This window comes from Sturnus vulgaris, chromosome 3 (assembly GCF_052056855.1).
Source record: "Sturnus vulgaris isolate bStuVul1 chromosome 3, bStuVul1.hap1, whole genome shotgun sequence".
NCBI classification, from domain to species: Eukaryota; Metazoa; Chordata; class Aves; order Passeriformes; family Sturnidae; genus Sturnus; species Sturnus vulgaris.
In genome coordinates this window covers 2,553,952-2,572,506 of record NC_142245.1, presented here as the reverse complement: position 1 = coordinate 2,572,506, position 18,555 = coordinate 2,553,952, and the positions used below count along the sequence as shown (strand labels likewise).

The 18,555-nt window shown below is 39.8% G+C and overlaps 1 protein-coding gene across 8 annotated transcripts in view; it reads left to right on the top strand.

The window, feature by feature from the left end:
• PLCB4 (phospholipase C beta 4) overlaps positions 1-18,555 on the top strand; it is a 182,627-nt gene that overhangs the window by 91,944 nt on the left and 72,128 nt on the right. For all 8 annotated transcript variants that reach the window (XM_088162808.1, XM_088162806.1, XM_088162807.1 and 5 more), the window contains 4 exons: positions 7,147-7,247; positions 9,351-9,431; positions 9,732-9,791; positions 11,009-11,152. In XM_088162808.1, the coding sequence (XP_088018934.1) occupies positions 7,164-7,247; positions 9,351-9,431; positions 9,732-9,791; positions 11,009-11,152 (369 nt within the window). In that variant the 5' untranslated portion in view covers positions 7,147-7,163. The remainder of the gene's footprint in view (positions 1-7,146; positions 7,248-9,350; positions 9,432-9,731; positions 9,792-11,008; positions 11,153-18,555) is intronic.

Below are 18,555 nucleotides of genomic sequence, written 5' to 3'. Positions count from 1 at the left end.
TGATTTATCATGTGTTACCTGTCAGCAGCGGATTAAACAATAGTAGAAATTAAGTATGGTATTAATTGCCAAAACACGATATTGAAAACTTGTTTTTTTAATAAATGTGACAAATCTCACTCCTTTAGGGTTGGTTGCTGTAATGATACAAGGTGTCAGAGTTTACAAAACTGTAAAGAGAGAATCTGGGCTTTAGTAAATCAGGAAATACTTGAGATGTTTTGCAAGTGCTACATGTTTGTTTGTTTGTTTGTTTTATTCCATGAGGTAGCCTTTGTTTTAACACTGCCTTCTATTGAAAGCCAGAGTGAAGTAATTAAACTTAATAAAAGTCACTGCTGGTTAAATCCAGACACTTTGTATACATTATCACATGCTATAGCAATTCAGAAAGTATCTTGGCAGAGATTACACCAACCATTGTTTTCATCTAAGTCCAATTTGCTCTCTATTACTACCTGGGGATGAGATGGCTTCCAGGAAATGGGACACTTGATATTATAGTAAATAAATCGTGAACACCTCTAAGACTTCTGCTTGCCTAAAGATAAAAATGTAACATCTTCCACATTATTAAACAACTTTAATATTTGGTATGGTTGGTGTCATTGGAATGAGACAAAACAAGGAAGGTTCTATGGAATGGTTCCTCATCACAGGCTCACGTTATGAAATGAAGTTCACTTGACACATCTAAAACAAATGTTAAATGCATACTGACTAATATGTGCAAATGAAAATCAGTTGTCATTTACTGGCTTTTGATGAGTTTGATTGCTAAATCCTCTGTACAGTTCACAGCATTATGAGCATTTTCCCTCCTGAAATAATCCCTTGGGGAGATCATTCCCCTTTCCTCTCACCTTTGCTGTTACAAAATCGAGAATATGGACACCAAATTTCCTGTCACCAGAAGGAAAGAATAGTATAAACAACTTGACTTATTCCATGAAATTTGTAGTTTTGTATCTCTGGTTTATTATGTTTTAGCACTTAAGTTTTTAGTAACATCCAGTTATGATAGCTCTACATTTTAGCTCATTATTCAAGTCATATCTTCTTCTAGGAATATGTACAGATTCTCTTATTGCTTTGAGATTTTTGTTGAAAATGAGTAAAATTTTATATTTTTATTTTTGAAACTTTGCTGTTGCAATTGCCACGTTATTTTTGTTTTTCTGGGCATTTCAAGTGATATCTATCTGAAGGCTCATTTTGGTCAGCAAGTGAAACTAATTAAGCTGATTTACAATGGACTAATCCCAATCCTATCAAAGATGTGTGATGAGTCCAGATGACTTTGGTGATCAATTCAAAAGGGAAACTCTGCTCCAGTGGCTCTGCATTGCTGCTGAGCAGAGAAATAATCTGCCTTCTTGGGTCTACAAATGTCTGTAATTTAGAAGTTTGTGAGGAATTAGACCTGAGTGAATCATCTGAGAAGATTTCCATAATGGCTTGATTTAAATATATTTCTAATTATCAGAACTGTTGGAAATATATCAGAATAAGTTTATTTACAAAACCAGCATGTCTCTTTATATACCATTCACTTCTTATAAAGGCAAATGCTCTCTCCCCAGAAAGAATGGGTGGTAAGAACATATGTCAAAAAATGAGCGTTTTCATGAATAGGAAGGGCTGGGGAAAACTCTAGATATGGACAAACTAGGAAGCCATTAGGACAAAAAGGAAAAAACGTGAGGAAGCTGTGAGGTGATGTTTGAGTCTTGTGTTTTATCTTAGGAATGCCACCTTTTAGAAAGAGTGGCTGCCATCAGAGCTGGTGACAGAGGCACAGCTGGGACCTGCAGGCAGGACCAGGAGCAGGTATTCATTTCTGAGCTCTGCACTGGGCAGCCTCGCTGAACTGGGGAAAATGCTCAACACATCAGCTCACAACAGGCCCCTTCTTGTTGTGGTGTCACCCCTCAGCTGCTCCTGCATGCCAGTGCATTCCAGCAATTCAAATGAAATGGAAAATGAGACAAAATGGAAATTGAGACCGGTGGGAGACGACGCGTGCTCAGGCGCCTGTTGTCTGTCTCTGTTGTCTCTTCTTGTCCCTGGACCTTGTTTTGGGAAGAACTGTTTTAAGTTGCTTGCATTAGCTGTGGGAATAATGTGTTTAAAAATAGCCTGCTGAAAAAGTACTCTTTTTAAAAAGCAAAAAAAAAACAAACAAAAAAACCCACCAGAAACCAGCAAAATTTGACTGTGGAACAGCCTGAAGAGCTGTGGAATCTTGGAATTGTTTTATAGTATAGTGTAGGCACTGCAGAAATTCAGCAGTGGGACTCTCCCTGTTACTCTTTACATAGGATTCAAACTATGGTGGCTTTTATTTTCTTAAAACTTACTCTGAATTTTAAGTTCTAGAGTTGAAACCAAGGTTTCATGTTTAAAAAACATCCTGTCTGCATCTTGCTTATGTTAATATCAGTACCTTTATGACCAAATTAATTTGACCTTGAGGAGGAATATACGAAGATCTGACTTTTCTTCAAGTTTCTAGAAACCTTAATAGTATTTGAATATGAAAGTACTTCAACGCCTCATTTAAAAAATGAAAGGGGCATTTTCAGTGCTGCACTGCCTGTTTAGTCATGAACAGCTGGATTTTCACTCTAGTCCAGAGCTCTGCAGACTGGGACAAACTCCGTTAAAAAACCCCAAAAGTTAGAGAAGTCTGCTGATCCAGATCGGATTGTCTTTGTAATGAAGAATCTTGTTTACCAAACAGGAGTGATGGTGAAGATTATATGTACTTTAAGGTGGGGGAAATGTCCTGGGATGACTGAGAATGGGATAGATTCGTTTTTTGGGGTTTTTTTAATTGCTTCCTTGTATCTGTAAGAAAAACATATATTCCTGGGCAAAATTACTGAACTCAGCATAGTGTTGGGTGGATGCTTTACTTGATACCCACACAGACAGTAACTGGGGCAAGTTTAAGGGGTGTAATTCCAAGAGGTAAGTGGTGAAATAGCAAATACAGAGTATGGAGCCTCCTCACCTCTCACTCAGCAAATAATGACTAAAAAAAAAAAATTACAAGTCGTGTTACCATACTCGGGGCTAAGCAAACTGCGGAAATTGTGTTTGAATGTGGCAGGGGTGAGCTCTAAGGAACTCTGCTGTCCTTTCCAGCAGTGTCTCAACATTGACAGGATGTTTATGGGACCCAAGGAGTATCCCATCCATCATGCTAGCCAGCCCTGTGGATTAGTTTAGAATATCACCTCTTTCCCCAAACATTTGTCTCCTTTCTATTAACAGAATCCTTTCCTCCTCCTGTTCAGCCACACCTTGTCCTTCTTTTGGTCAAAGAATGAAAAAACCCAGGATTTATAGTCCACATGCCCCAGATTTAGCTTAGTGCAGCCAAGCTTACAAAAGAAGACTTTTGTGTTAATTAATGCTCTTCTGGATATGGTTAATTTTGTGTCCTCAGTCTTTGAGTACTCCAGGTGAATTTCATGGGATCCAAATCATGCCTTCAGGCATAAATCAGTGTTGGAAGGGTGATACTGCAAGAGGCATTTAACTACTGCACTTCACCTGCCTCTCCCTTGTAGTCATTAATTAAGTCCTGAGGTGTATTTATATGAGTGTTCTTTCAGATTTTGTGAATGGTATGTATTCAGAGGAGTTGTTATACTTTGAGAACTCTTAAGTCAGTAAGAAGATTTGATTTCAGTTTTTAAAGGCAGTATAAAAGTTTTCAAATTAAAATTTTGCTGCCTTTAAATTTAGTTCCTTAACCTTCTATGTCTCCCGGTTGAATCTTCACACATTTCATTTTTATTAAATTTCTCTAAAGAGGGTAATTCTTGATTCTCATCATAGTGAGAATATATGCATGCATATATTTACAATCATATAAATGCTACAATGTCATGTTTGTTTGGGTTTGCTGGTTGGGATTGGTTTTGTTTTTCACTCTCTTCAATCTGCTAAAAATTGATGAAGATTAACGGAAGTCGAAAGAGTGACAGGGGAATATTTTGTATTTTAGTTTGGTGATCTTAAAATCTAATAGAGCTAAGAAAAAAATAGATTTTTTGAGATGAGTGTAAGAAATGTGAGAGACTGAAAAGAGCTTTTCTAAAGGCGGAGAGAATTTTCTTCACCTTCTGCACAGCTGCCAAAGCATAAGGCTTAAAAATGTTGTTTGTTACAATTCCTCCAACTCCTCGCTGCATGTACTCAAGCTGTCCTTCCCTCACACTTCATCTGGCTCACTTCATCTGTAAACTGAAGTGACCTGCGAGAGCAGAGCTGGAGAAGAGGTTGGTAAGGTGCTAAATAACAACGAGACAGAAGTCGATAGCCTGATGAATGCTGAGCAATCTGGCGTGTTTTCTTGCCGCTAAACGCCACGTTATGCAAATAAGATGAAAGGCTGTAATCCTGGTTCCTGTGACAGGGGTGGTGCTGGGTTACTGTGGCCTGGGCCAGACCCCTGGCTTCAGAAAGGCAGCTGGAAAAGTGGACAGGGCTCAGGCTGACTGCAAGGTTTGAGAAATGCACATTGCAGCACAAACTGAGGAGCTCCCTCTGTTTAATGTCTCAGCGATGAAGTAACAAGTTCATCAGACTGTGTGAGTACCCTGATAAGGAGAAGACCCCAGTGAAGGAGGGATTTACAGAGCTGGGTTTTTGTGACTGGATAACGAGCTCAGCCCAGCTAACCAAGTGCATGTGTGTAGTGTTAAGGTAATGAGTTTTTCTGAGAGTTAAGTGTGTGCTCAAGCACTCTGTGCATCCAGGTTTCAGAGTGCCACACGTTGGAAGGAACATTAGGATGTGCCTTACCTGGGGGTTCAGAGCAGTTGCAGAACTTGTAGGTTTTTAATTTGTGTGGGATTTGGCACCAGCATAAAAGGGTAAAAGCCCTTTGTATAGGCTTGGGACTGTGGAGGAATATTCTTCACAGCTGTAAAAGTGCCACCACATTTCTAATGTTTTAGCACAGAATGTGTCAGCTTTTCCCAGAAGGACGGGAGCATTTATTGCTGCATGAACTACCTGTTGTATTTGAAGGAACTTTCCTTCTTGAGACCATTCTGATAATAAAGGACATTTAAATAGATAAGGGAACAGCCACCATGCTATAAAAATAATGGTTATCACTTCAGGTGTGTATGTTTTTAATTTCCTTTGCCCCATGAACAACCACTAAGTTTCCAATTTGTTTGTGATTATTCTGAGCTACTGTGTGAAGTCCATGAGCTGCATAGAACATGACCCCATCAAGCTACTGCAATGGGGTGGCTGTCCTGTTATCCAGCTTCCTTCATGAAATGAGGGAGAAGCAGCTCCAGGCTGATGTAAACTGGAAAAGACATGAGAATTATATGTATATAAAAAAAAAAATAAAAAAAAATTGGCACATTCCTTGAAAAGATCTCATAATCCTCATGAATAAGATGATATTCGTTGTTTACATTTGGAAAGGGCCAAATACACAGGACTGGCCAAAAGAAAAGGGGGCTTTTGATAAGATGTTGGATATAGATGGTCTATTTTCTTCAAAACATCTCTTCATTGGGAGAAAAAAGGTACAGAGTAGTAGTTTAAATATCATTTAGCCTTTTTTTCAAGATTATAGAGATCTGTTATTTTGAATTTTCATCCAGTTTTCAATGAAAATGAACACTTAATGGTGACATGTGTATATAACTTTCAAACAATATTTTCAATTTCTGTATCAATGACCAAAAAAGGGCAGGAGATGGGTTAACATGAAAATGTACTTAGCATGTTTTAAGTAGTAGGGTTATTTTTTCAGTAGAAAATTACCAGAATAACTGTTCTTAAAGCCAATGTTGGACAGAGTCTTTTAACAATTCTTTTGTGGTCATTCTTTTTCTTGTTAGAAGATGTTTTATGTGAATGAAAACAAGACAGACATGGGGCATGCTACAAAGTTCTTAAACTCTTTTAAGCATTTGTGTTTATTCTGAGTTTAAAATTCAGTGAAAGAAGACAGCTCTGTCTGCATGGATTGCCCAGGCTGTCGTGCTCTCCCTGCAGTTTTATGTACACTCCTCATTCTTCTCTCTTGAACAAATTTTCCCAGGCTTTGTGGCTGCTCTGCAGCAGAGCTGGTCACACTTAACTCGTGTGCAGCCTCTGGGGACAGTCAGGAGTGGCAGTGCAGGGCTGGGAGCAGCAGGGCAGGGTGGGGGTCAGTGGTGTGGCTGTGTCCTGCTGTCACCCTCCGTGTCCCATCTCACGGCAGGGTTCCCTGACATCCAGCACTCAGGCTTATCTGGCCCTGCTGCTGCCAAGGGTGCTCCAGTGTATAAAGGGATAATCAGGATGCTGTGGAGATGCCATTAGGAAGCAGAAGCAACCACTTCAGATTAAATGAACTTCAGTATTTCAGAGTATTTAGTTGGGGCATTTTCTGCCCCATTTTCTTCCAGTGTAACCTGGAAGGCATTGGAAAGGTTACTGGATGATTTGCTGTCTTTATTGTAATGTCCATACAATATGACTTCTGAGATTTTTTTTTTAAATTAACAATTTGTTCTCTTGTAGAACTTCACGATACAACTGCCTAGTTTTATTTAATAAAACTGTCTTGAGCTTTACTCTGGCCTATATCTCTAAACAGTATTTTTCCCTATGAATTTCAACATATATATTATTCAAATCTTGAATTATGGATAAAATACGACTGAAAACAGCCAGGAATTTATTTAACAGAAATGAAATTTGAAACAAAAAATGTATTTTGCCTCTGTGGCATACAGTTTAGGATGTTAAGAAAAATACAATCTCTGTAGCATCTGATGTTTTCCAGTAAAAAAAAAGAAGCATTTATCTGCATTACAGGTTGTGGTATTCTGTCACCTAGAGCTAAGTTAATCCCAGCCTCATTGTACTCTATAAATTCCAGTGCAAGTGTTTTTCAAATAATTAAGTTCATACACACGTTTTACAAGTATTTTCCATTTTAAAGGTATGAAACAAAAATGCTCCTAGGAGGAAAGCTCCTGATTTGGAAATGCACTGTGACTTTTTAGTACTTCTGTGTGAAAGGAAAAGCTAAAAGTCACTTTTTTTCCTGCTTGGCCTTTGAAATACTCCTTTTGAAGGACAGTAATTGAACTGTGCTTTTCCATTCCATTTCAGGTTTTTCTTCTGTAATCATGGCAAAACCTTATGAATTTAACTGGCAGAAGCCAGTTCCCTCTTTTATGCAAGATGGAGCTGTGTTTGATAGATATGAAGAGGTAAGAGGCCAGTTGCCTTTCATTTGTTATTCTCTTTTAAATATGCAGAAGTTCTAGAATATTTCATGTTTTGCTTTCATTGTACACAAAGAAACTTTAATTTTTTCTGGTAATACCCTCAGAAATGTCTGAGGGGAGACAATACCAACACACTTCATTGCTATGTAGGTTTTTTTTTTTTTTTGCTTTTAAAAGAAATAGCTCTAAAATATATTTAATCCCTCTGATTTGACATAAGCCCTGAGGAAGAGAAAGGGAGAATTGGATCAAAATATCTGTGATGTGTATGAAACTCTTATCTTTGAAGATTTGTAAAGCACATTATTAAGCAAAGTGAATCCTTCAATTTTTTTGTACTATATATCAAATGGAGGGAGGGAGAATATTGGTTTTTTTAATATATATAAATGAGGACCTGCCTATTACAAGGGAAAGTAAGAGAACACAGAACATTCATATTCTAATTCAAATGCATCATTTGAGAACTGGAGTGGTTTTATCTACTTTAGAAAATCAGTCTGCACTCTATCTGAAATATGATTACTATGATCCTGCTCTCAGCTATGCTTTAATCCACATTTATTAAAGGAATGCAAAACAGGGCATTTTACACAGGCAGCTGAAATAAAATGCTGAGAAGTTTGCCTTATACTCAGCATTGGTATGCTGGTAAGAATAATTTTATCAGGGTCTATTTTTAATCTTATTTGAACAGGAAATCTCTATAAGTTGAAGGTAAGTGCCTTCAGGGATATTAGTAATTTCTTATCTTTTGAAATATAAGTAAAAGGTATTTTTTATCACAAGGCCTGCCAAGATAGGGATAGTTGGTTTACCCTCTATTTCCAGATTTGGGGCCAGATAAATGAAATAGATACTGGTGGACATGGAATTCTATCAAAAGACAGCTCAGAAAAGCTTTATTTTCTTTCAGCAAACACCACTCCAGAAAGAGCCTGTGAGGAGCTAAGTGAGGGGGCACAGCCTGTGTTTATTCTGTTGTGATTATTCTTTAACAGAGAATGGGGCACATACAGGAGAGTGTTTAAAGTGCTCAAATTTTGGTGTGAATCACAGGTACCTTGGATGGGATGACAGGGACAACATCAGGCATAATTGTTCTGTTCTCAGCTGGCACCTCTGGGACACTCCACAATTATGGGGTGAGGAGCTGGCACCAAGCCTTTGCTCCTTGCAGCTGAATTTGCTGCCCTCAAAACCCCACAGAAAGGGGGTCCTGCTTCCCCCCGTGGAGCAAAACGTTGTTTGTCCATCCTGTGATCCTCTCGTGCTCCAAGTGATGCTGCCCTTTATTCCAGGTTTGCTGTGGCACAGTTGGGAGCCTGCTTTGTTTCCTTACAGAGGACTCTTCTCACAAATTCTCCTTGCTATTCAATTAAGGAAGTCAGGAAGTTCTGGATGCTCTTTTTCATGAAGAAGTGATTGATTCTGCATTTAAGCTTAATTTCTGATGCTCTAATTGAGGCTGGAGGTGTGTGGAGGAAATTTCTTTTTAAATTCAGCTAATCTGATTTTTTGCCTTGCCTAGTCTCTTTGGAATGCCATTCTTTCCTGGTTTCTTCTACAAATCAATATCCTTCAAGCTCTGCTTGTCAGATACTCTGGCTGCAAAGCACTCACAGCATGTACACTGCCACAGTCCAACAGAAAAGTGTTTCCCAAATTCTGACCGTTAAAATTAAATGTGCCCATTTGATCCTGAAGGTAACATTAGCAAATTATATTTTTTTTACCTGAAAGTGTTGAATTTTCAGTAATTTTTTTGAAGTTCTGTTTCATTCAGATTTTTTATTAGGTAAGAATCACTGGTTCTATTGAATAAAACTTCTTCATTTAGTTGCATTGAGGTAGGAAAATATAAATTATGTGCATTGCAATGTCTCAAGTGTCAACAAAAAGACAAATCATTAAAAGTAATCTCTTTTTTAAAAGCCTGCCTCCCTTGTTTCTGTGTTTTTGGTAACAGCAAATTCTGCAGGAGAGTCTTTGGGAAGAAACAGAGCAATCCTTTATTTTTGAATAATAAATAATTTATATTTGTCAAACTGACTAAAATAATGGTCTGTATTTTCTTTTCTATAGGAATCTTTTGTCTTTGAAAGCAACTGTCTCTTCCAAGTGGATGAATTTGGATTTTTTCTGAGCTGGAAAAGTGAAGGAAAGGTATATTACAATTATGTCAGGAATGTATGTTGTATTTTATTGCTGTTGATTTATGTTCTGGTTTTGAAAAATCTAAAACACTGTGTTAGTTTAGTTACAAAACTAGTCTTCATCCTGTTCTTTTAGAATTGACAAGAATGAAGCATTTAAGAGGGAATTAAGTGATATTAAAGGGAAATACACTGCTTAGTCTTCATTAACAGCATTTGCCAATAAAATTCCCTGTTTATTTTTGCTGAAATTCCCAATGGAACCATGTCTCAACGGATTTTTGAACTTGTACCCTTTTTGTCATTTCAGGAGGGACAGGTATTAGAATGCTCCCTGATCAACAGTGTTCGTTTTGGAGCTGTACCAAAGGTACTCTATAGTTACTTTATACTCTTCACTTAAAGATATTAATTAATATTAATATTTAAACTGAAGGTGAAATGCAGAATGGCATTCATTTCTTTAAATAATACCAGTAACATAGCTTTTATTTTTCAATCATAGCCTAAAATGTGAAGTTTTGAAGTGGTTTGTTCTGATTGCAGTGGGAAGGTTCAGCCTTCTGGTCTTTCTGATGTATTACAGTATTCAGGATGCAATGAAAGCTGAACAGACATTAAGAGCACATATCAGGACTTTTAAAATTATCTTGTAACAGTTTATTGTGATATTTGTTTTAGGGATCAGGAAAAAATGTTTCATTTTCCATATTCTGTTTGAATTTATTTTCTCTTCTTACTCTATTGGCATAGAATGTATAAAGATTTGTTTGCATCCCTCTTTCTGCATTTAGGTGGTCAGAGAGGGCAGCTGGTCACAGTGTGCCTTTTTAAAGAGTTATCAGCAGAAGTACTAGCTAGGAGTTCTGGAGAGCCCCAAAACTTTGGAAATATGCTCAGTGGTATTCAGAAGGAACATGCAGGATTTTCTGCACTGAACTGTGGCTCTCCTTCCACCAGGCCTTCAGTTTAAAAGATTTGTAGTGAACCCTGCGTTTCCACTTTTGCATATTAAGTGGTTTTGTGATGACTGTAGGTACTTATCTCTTAGAAATTCTCTTGGGAATCCTTAGACTGAGAGTTCTGCCCCACAGAGAAGGGTCCTGAGATGTGGTCATGCAGACAACCCCATGCTCCATGGGCTGACAGCCACACCAATGTGCTTCAGACTTCAGCTCTGTCTTTAAAAAATTACTCCCATTAAACCTCCAGTAGCAGAGACAGCAGCTTGTGTGACACATCACTAAGAGACAGCCAAGAAGTCACAGAGATCATGACTCTCAGGAACTATGGATTTAACTAGATTGGAATAATTAACTTAGAGATTAGGACTGTTCCTCTATTGCCAGTCCTTGGAGTGATTAATTTTTATTTTTCGTGATGAAAATATGAGTTTCTCACAATCATGTTAGAATACATTATTTTTTCAGGTTTGCACACAATGTTTCTAAGTGAAAGCACTCATTTAAGATGTCTGGCAAAGGTCTAAAGGTGTAAATGCAAAAGGAGGTGAAAATGCATTTTTCCCACAGTGCCTTGCTAACAGAAGTGTTGCAAATGTAACAAGTTATTTATTCTGTTTCACAGGATCCCAAAATACTAACTGCACTGGAGGCTGTTGGAAAATCAGAAAATGAGTTGGAAGGACGGATAGTGTGTGTTTGCAGTGGCACAGATCTGGTGAACATCAGCTTCACTTTCATGGTAGCAGAAAACACAGAAATAGCCAAGGTATTTCACAATTAAACAGTGTGTGGAAGTTAAAAGAAGAGCACATCAACAGTGCTCAATTGCTTTTCCTAAGTTTGCCTCTGTGGCTGACTAAAATACCTGGTTTAGTGTCTGCTGCCTCACTCTTCCAAAGGACAAACATCCATGTGGAGTATTCTGTAAGGTCTGTGTGCCATGGTGGGAGGAAATAGTGATTTTTATCAGCCCGTGCAGGCACAGTGATTTATCAAAGTTAGACACTGAGACCATTATATATAGGACAGAGCATTCCCTGAGCTGTGCAGTGTCTCTGGTTCAGCAGATGAGGTGATGATGGTGTGGTGGGTCTGTGACAGGGATGCTGAAGGGAAGTGCAATTACTGCCATTTTCCTGGTGGGTGGAGTTCAGCCCTTCACAATTCTGTTCTGATAACCTAATTGTATCATGTGGTTCATATTACTTGAAAAGACAAAAGCAGGAAAGAAAATTCTCTGCAGTTATGGGGATCCCAGTGTACCCAGGTTCTTTTCTGTTTCCCGTTGACATGGAACAGTCTTAAGGAAACAATGGTGCTTTTTTACACGTCATCTTTCCTGAGAGCTTGAGACTGCAGTTCACATGCAAGTCCTGGGCTCCACCTGCCCTGCTACTCAGCTGTAAACTGCTCTGAGAAACCTGATCAGAGTGCTGATAGTTCACTGCTAGCTGAGATCCAGACATTCATGGGGTTTTAAAATACACACTCTTTGCTTTTCTTTTCTGTCTCTATGTATTTAGGGTATTTTGGATTTTAATCTGTTCTGCTTGTGAGATAAATATTAAATAGTGATCAGTATCACACACTTGGTAAATCCCCTCCTTTAAAAGTTTGCTGAATGCAACATCACTTAATCCCTTGCCAGACCTGGTTTATTTTTCATTGCTTTGGATCCATACCTTTGGAAACACTGGCAATGCTGAGTAAACTCCTTTATAGGAGAAATACTTGTATAACTTACATGGGCACGCTAAATTGATTTTACTGTGTGTATTTTCAGCAGACATTAAGGGAAATAACATGTCAGAGTTATGTTTTGAAAGCATTTGAAAAAAGAAGCAAAGCAAGGGAGATGTTGGCAGCATTCACTTTCATACTTAACCCTGTCTCTGATTTATTCTGAAAACAGCTGCAGTTAAGTTTCTCAGCCACCTTAGATCTCAATAACCTGTATTAGACTAATTGGTTTGTGAGAATGTTGGTCCATTACAGGGACTGTCACAAGAGATGAGCTAATTATGCTGTTGAAAAGATGTAGTGCTCATTAACAGCCAAGCCTTACAGAAATGGTGTGTCATGCTGCAGTGGGCAGGCTTTGAGAGCCCCATGGAAGTCAGAGTTCTGCATTTGGGAGCCTTTTCACCAGAACTGTCAGCAGTGATGATCCACCTCATCTGATATGACATGTTTGAGGCACAAGGGAGAGCATAAAGCAGATCAGGCAAAAAAAAATCAATGTAGGGCTTTCTAAGTTGCCTTTGCTGGGAAATTTGGCCTGTACTGTGTTGACCTTTGGTATATGGTAAATACATCAACTTCTGTGCTAAAACAGAATTTTCTAGGAGTTATCTGCACATAGAAGTGCTCCTGCTTAATTCTTCCTGTTTTGTTCAGGAGAAAACATCTTTCTTGTGGGACACAGTAAATCCCCTCTAGAATAAATAAGCATTTGCATGGCATTAAGTAGCTGTGCAGCTGCTAACTGCAGTTTAAAATAGGCCTCAAATTAATCCATGTTCAAATATAAACCCCTCCTTTGAAATGACAGAGGCAAGAGTTTGGAGGAGAAGGGGCAATGACTGAAGCTTAAGCTGCCCAAATATGTGTGAGGGTTCTAAAATAGGTGTAAGAAACCTGTGGTTTCTGCTGTGGCCCCTGTTGGTGTGAGGAACAGAGCATTGGTCTGTACCTGATTGAGAGACTTTAAAATGAGGGAATTGACTGGCAGATTGAAGCACAGAAAGCTCAGAACCTTTCTGCCCAGAAAGGCTTCTGTAGGTGGCAATTTACAATTGGAAAAGAAGCAATTGTAACTCAAGGCTGGGTTAAAATGAGACTAATCGTGACAAAATTGGTGAAAATTCCTGGCTTCTTCAGCCTATCCATGCAAAGAATGGTACCACTGGGAAGCAGGTTCTGCCAGGTCCCTGGCACAGGGTGGCAGATTGGGACAGTCCCCATCTGTGGCAGGTGAGCTGGTACCTGCTGTGGGCAGTGCTGGACCCTCCTCTCCGGGGCCATCCCAGGCTGGCTGTTGTCATTTGTCATCACCTGTGCCCCAGGGCAGCCCCTGTGTGCCCCTGGTGCTCAGCAGGGCTGGCCCAGGCATTGCTGAGCTCCAAGTATAGCTACTCCAACAACAAGAGTGTGTTTATTATCCTTCCACTTGTCTCCAAGCTCCAACTCTGGTATTTACATTCTATCTACTTAAATTTTATTGGTGTTTTCAGCTGAGAAATTGGTTTTCATTTCCACTCTTAAAACAGCCACAAAATAGGGTGTACTCTGTCTCTGATTGCAAGCAGCTGTCGTGGTCCACTCCTAAAGCAGCTCCTCCGTGGTAGTAGAGAGTGACTGTAAAAGGTGAAATTTAAAACCTGATGTTTGGAATCCTGATTAAATCAGGTTATATAAATTATCCTGAGCTAAAATTAACAGGCACATACACACATGCACATATATTAGAGATGAGAGCATATGTGTGTATTTTTCTTTTTTACTTCCCAGATGGACTTTCTGTGCCCTAGTAACTGGATAATCTGTTTTCCTCAGTCTGGGACAGTTGAAAAGGCCAGTGAGGATTTGGGCGTGAATTTCCTTGGGGCAGAAGTGATGCAGTGCTGATAGGAGGCCTCAGCCCTTGGCATTTGGGCTGCCTATCCCACACTGGCATTAGTCCAGTGAAGCTCTTGTACTTCAGGAGCCCAAAATCTGGACTTGTCTTCTTTTTGCTCATCCACTCTGGCAATGCATTAAGGAGTTTAGCTTAAAACATTACCCTAAGTCAGCTCCTTTAACATTACTTAATATTAGTGCATATCAAGGGTGAATTTACCCTGGTGGTTGTCCTTTCCCAGCTCCAGCCATTTTCTTGGAAAGGACCATCTCTCCACCTCAGAGATGTTGCCCTTCTGTTTGAAAGTACTGTTCCCCATGCCCTGCTGGCAGAGGAGTTCAGTGAACACTCCTAATTCAATTCAAGGAAGATCCTTAATGTTGAAATCATGTTTAGAGGCAAAGCTCCCACCAAAGCTCAGTGTTTAAGATAATCTGGCTTTGGGAAGTGCTGATGCATCCAGGATGGGAACAGCCATGGGGGAGACAGGGTGGGAAGGAGAGTGAAGCAACCTTTTACACTGGTTTTACACCTTTAGTTAGATTTGATAGAAAATAGGTGTATTCTACCTTGTGTGTTACTGAGACAGTGATTCACACTTGGATGGTTTAACCTGTGAGGCACCACGATGAACAGAATGTGCTAAAATGCTTTATCACTCACACACTGACAAACAACATAAAGGTAAATACAGGCTTTATCACACAGCTAAAAATATTCATGGCATGGAAGTCAACTGCAGTTGAAAACATTTCATTTTGACATTTTTAAACTTCTCACCTTCTCAGCTGGAATGAGAAATTTACATTTTTTTCCAGTTTAAAATGGTTCTGGTAAGACGAAGCACTTCAGGTATATTGCTTATGTTGGTGTTTCTGCTAATCAGACTCTTGGATTTACAAAAAGAAATCTGTTTCATAGAATCATAGAACAGTTTGGGTTGGAAGGGACCTTAAAGACCATCCAATTCCAACTCCCCTGCCATGGGCAGGGACACCTTCCACTAGACCAGATTGCCCATCCAGCCCAGCCTGATTGACCCTGATTTTTTTTTCTTCTGATTTATTTTGATGTTTCAAGGCAAAACTTTTCAAGGAACCTGCAAAACTCTCTTGAACAGATCTCTAGAAGCCTCCTGCTGTTCTCTGTGTCCCTCTGTGGAAGTATGTGGCTTATGTCTCATAGCCCATGTAATAAACATTTCTGTATCATCACTGCCTTAAATATATGACCACACCTTACCTGTGCCTAGTGTGTTTTTCCATGTTCTCTAGAGAAATCTTCATATCCCAGCCTGCAATTAATTATTGGTGCTTTGCATGTGTTTTGCTTTTCTGCCTTTTCATGTACATTCTTGGCTGTGCCACTGTGGAATTATCAGTAAATTGACAACTTTCAGCCTTGGCTCTCCATAGCCAGGAGGTTGATTTCACTGTGAAAGCTCCACTGTGTTTCTCTCAGTTTACATACAAGAGCAGCCAAAGTGATTCTTCCAGCTCCTTTCAGAGGAAGCCCCTCCAGTGCTGGAAAAGCCACTCCAGGGTAGGAAGCTTTGTTGAATTGTGGTAGCAGTTTGGACACATTGGGCAGCTCCCAGTACAGAGCTGTGTGAACCTCAGCTTTCCTGATGGAATACTTGAAAGTCAGAAGGATCACTTTTAACAGCAATATCCTGCAAAATTCAGTGCTGCCTTTGGTCAGGGTAGGGGAGAGGTTTGGCACTGTCACTCCCCAGGTCTGTGGCTGCCTGGAGTGAGAGGAAGGGTGGTTTTCTTGGAGCAGAGAGGAATTTTGAGATGTTTGCATTGAGAGAATGGGGACATCTGCTGGCTGAGGGCAAGTGCCAGAGATTTCTGCCAGCCCATATCTGTCTTGGGGAAAGGTGGGAAACAATTCTTGGTGGGTTTCCTGAGCCTTCATTCAAGCTATGGAGCCCTTGGCAGTCAGACACTGAACACCAAAATCAGAGGGCAATGCCTCCTTGCCTCCCTGGCTTTCCTGGGATAAGTGGAGTGCAACTCTGGAGAGACTGCACTGGAAAAAGGAAGGTAAAATCTCAAGAGGTCTGGGTGATACTGACCCCAACGGTCAATAAGCCACGCATGGCCTTGTCTGGAATTTCATGAGCTGTAGGCTATGGTGATTTTTAACCTTTCATAATTCTTGTCCTTTTTAACTCTCCCTAAATGAAAGGTTGATGGCTAAAATAGAGCTGAAAGGCCAAACTTATTTGTGCACCCTGCAGTTCTGCCCATGTTTCATCCATGAACCTCAGCTAACACAGGGTCACTAAGTGCCTCAGAAGCATTTCAGTCCAACAGCAAAAGCTAAGAGAGTGCTTCTTTGATTGATTTTTCTTGCCCCTTCTCCTTCTGAAGATGTTTGACAGTGTTTGATCTTGTCAGAGAAAAACAACACAGTGCTTGTTCCAGCCTGCAGTGTAGATTTTGGCTTCTTGTGTCAGCCTAAGGGGGTCTGAGCTTAAGGTGCACTGATGCTTAATTTGGTTTCTTTTCATGACTGTTGATTTTCTAGGATTAGATATCAGGGTCCGGATCCCTTTATGAATCTGGAATATTATTTGTATATAGGGAGCCATTCAGGAGTTACCTCAGCAGATTAAAGGTACTGAACCATATTTTGAAAATTGGAAAATATTCAGCACTAGCACCAGTAAGAATCCAATGTACCCTGTTTTCTATCAAAAACCATTTTTTTTCTAAGACCGAAGTGTTTCCTATAGACCTCATTTCAGAATTCCACTTGTTATAGGAATTTCTTCCTTTGCACAGATATTATTTTGAAAGTGCTGAGCATGAAAGAACTGAGGATCTTTATCCCTGTTACTTACATAGGTATACAGGTCTTAACTTCATCTGTAAAATAAGGAGCGCTGTCATAGAATACAAGCAAGGCTGCTGCTGTATCTGTCTGTGTGATAGCTCAGAAAAGCCTGAGCCCTTCTTTCATCCCTCCTGCAAGGTAATCAGACAAGTGTACATTAAATCTGGGAATGGTTTGTTGTCAGGAGAGCAATATATTGCCAGCTTGTCACTGAATTTTGAGAGTATCTGTGCCCTGGATCATAGCACCTTAAAAGCAAGTATGAAGACATTATTAGTTGGAGACTATTCTGGCTCAGAGGGACAAAAAGTCTGACTGTGTTGAATGCGTTGTCGAATTTGGTTTTTTTGTTGTATTTCTGGTTAATGTGAGGCCAGCTGATAACCGTGGGCAGCATCTGGTGAAACTCTGCAGAACCTGCTCTAGCCCCAAAGCAAAGGGCAGGCAGCCAGCTGCTGTGCTGTGGCATGGAACAGATGGGCAGACATGGCTCTGGCACTGCCACATCCTGCCCAGGGCACATCATGCCAATGTAAAGATGATTTGGAGCTGGACAGAGCCTCTTGGGTCCCTCCTTTGCTTGCTGCCAGCAGAAATGTGATGCTTTTGTGGCTCATCAGTGTTTGGTTGTAGGTTTGTGCTCTTTTACTCCAAGGGAGTGTAATTCCTGATTTGGCATCTCTGTCAGGGAAGAGCATTAACACTGAAAAAAGGTTAGGGAGACCTCTGAAGTGGGAACCATCAAGACAACTCCTGCAAAAAAATTACTTGGAAAGTGCTTAGTGTATTGATTTCTCCCTTCACTTGTGTGTTTTTCTAGCAGTGTTCCTTTCTGGCAGCTCTTCTAGATGAGCAGAAGTAACTCCAGAGCTGAGTGCTGGCCAGCCTTACTTTTAAATGTTGGTTTTTGTTATATCTGGTATAGTCATAATCCACTGCCTTCAAATCAGAATGGATCTACATGTAGGTGTTTATTTCCAAATGAAATGCTGGTATTGTCAGTACTGCACCAGTGGTGGTTTATTGGCAGAAAAAAATTGGAGAAAGCCTGCAGCTTTTTCACAACATGCATTTGGTGTAATTTAATTTTTGCAAGGGATTTTTGTTTGCAGTGAATATGCAAACAAAGTGGTTGGGTCAATGTTGGAATGCTGAGGAATTTTGAAGGGGTGCAGACCAATGCAGATCATATGAGGACAAATGTTTGTATAGCTGTGACAGTGTTAATGCAGCAGGAATGTTACATTTAATTGATTTAAACAACAACAAAAACAAACAAATACCCAACCAAACAAGCTAAAAAAATCTCCCAGACCCAAACAAACCACAGACCCCAAATGTAGGTAGGTAATGATAGCTGAATTTCAGCAGCTCTAGGAAATTAAAGTCTATGTAAGATTTGTTCAGGCATTTACCCTGGAATTATCACAAGCACCATTCCTTTATCATCTGAGGTGAGGGAACATTTGTAGAAAAAAGATAAGTGTTTCCTAAATCTGTCAGTGGCTTCTAGATATATCAGGTCTAATAAATAATATTATCTTGCCCCATGAACCTTGCTTCCTTTATCTTCCTAGGCAGTCCCTTCAGCCTATGACTACAAAGTCATCTTACTCATGCAAATGGGAAAAGAGAGATGGGAGGGCAGACTCCTACTGAGGGGTTGTTTACAAGCCCAAAAGCACACCTTTTTAAGAAAACCCCAA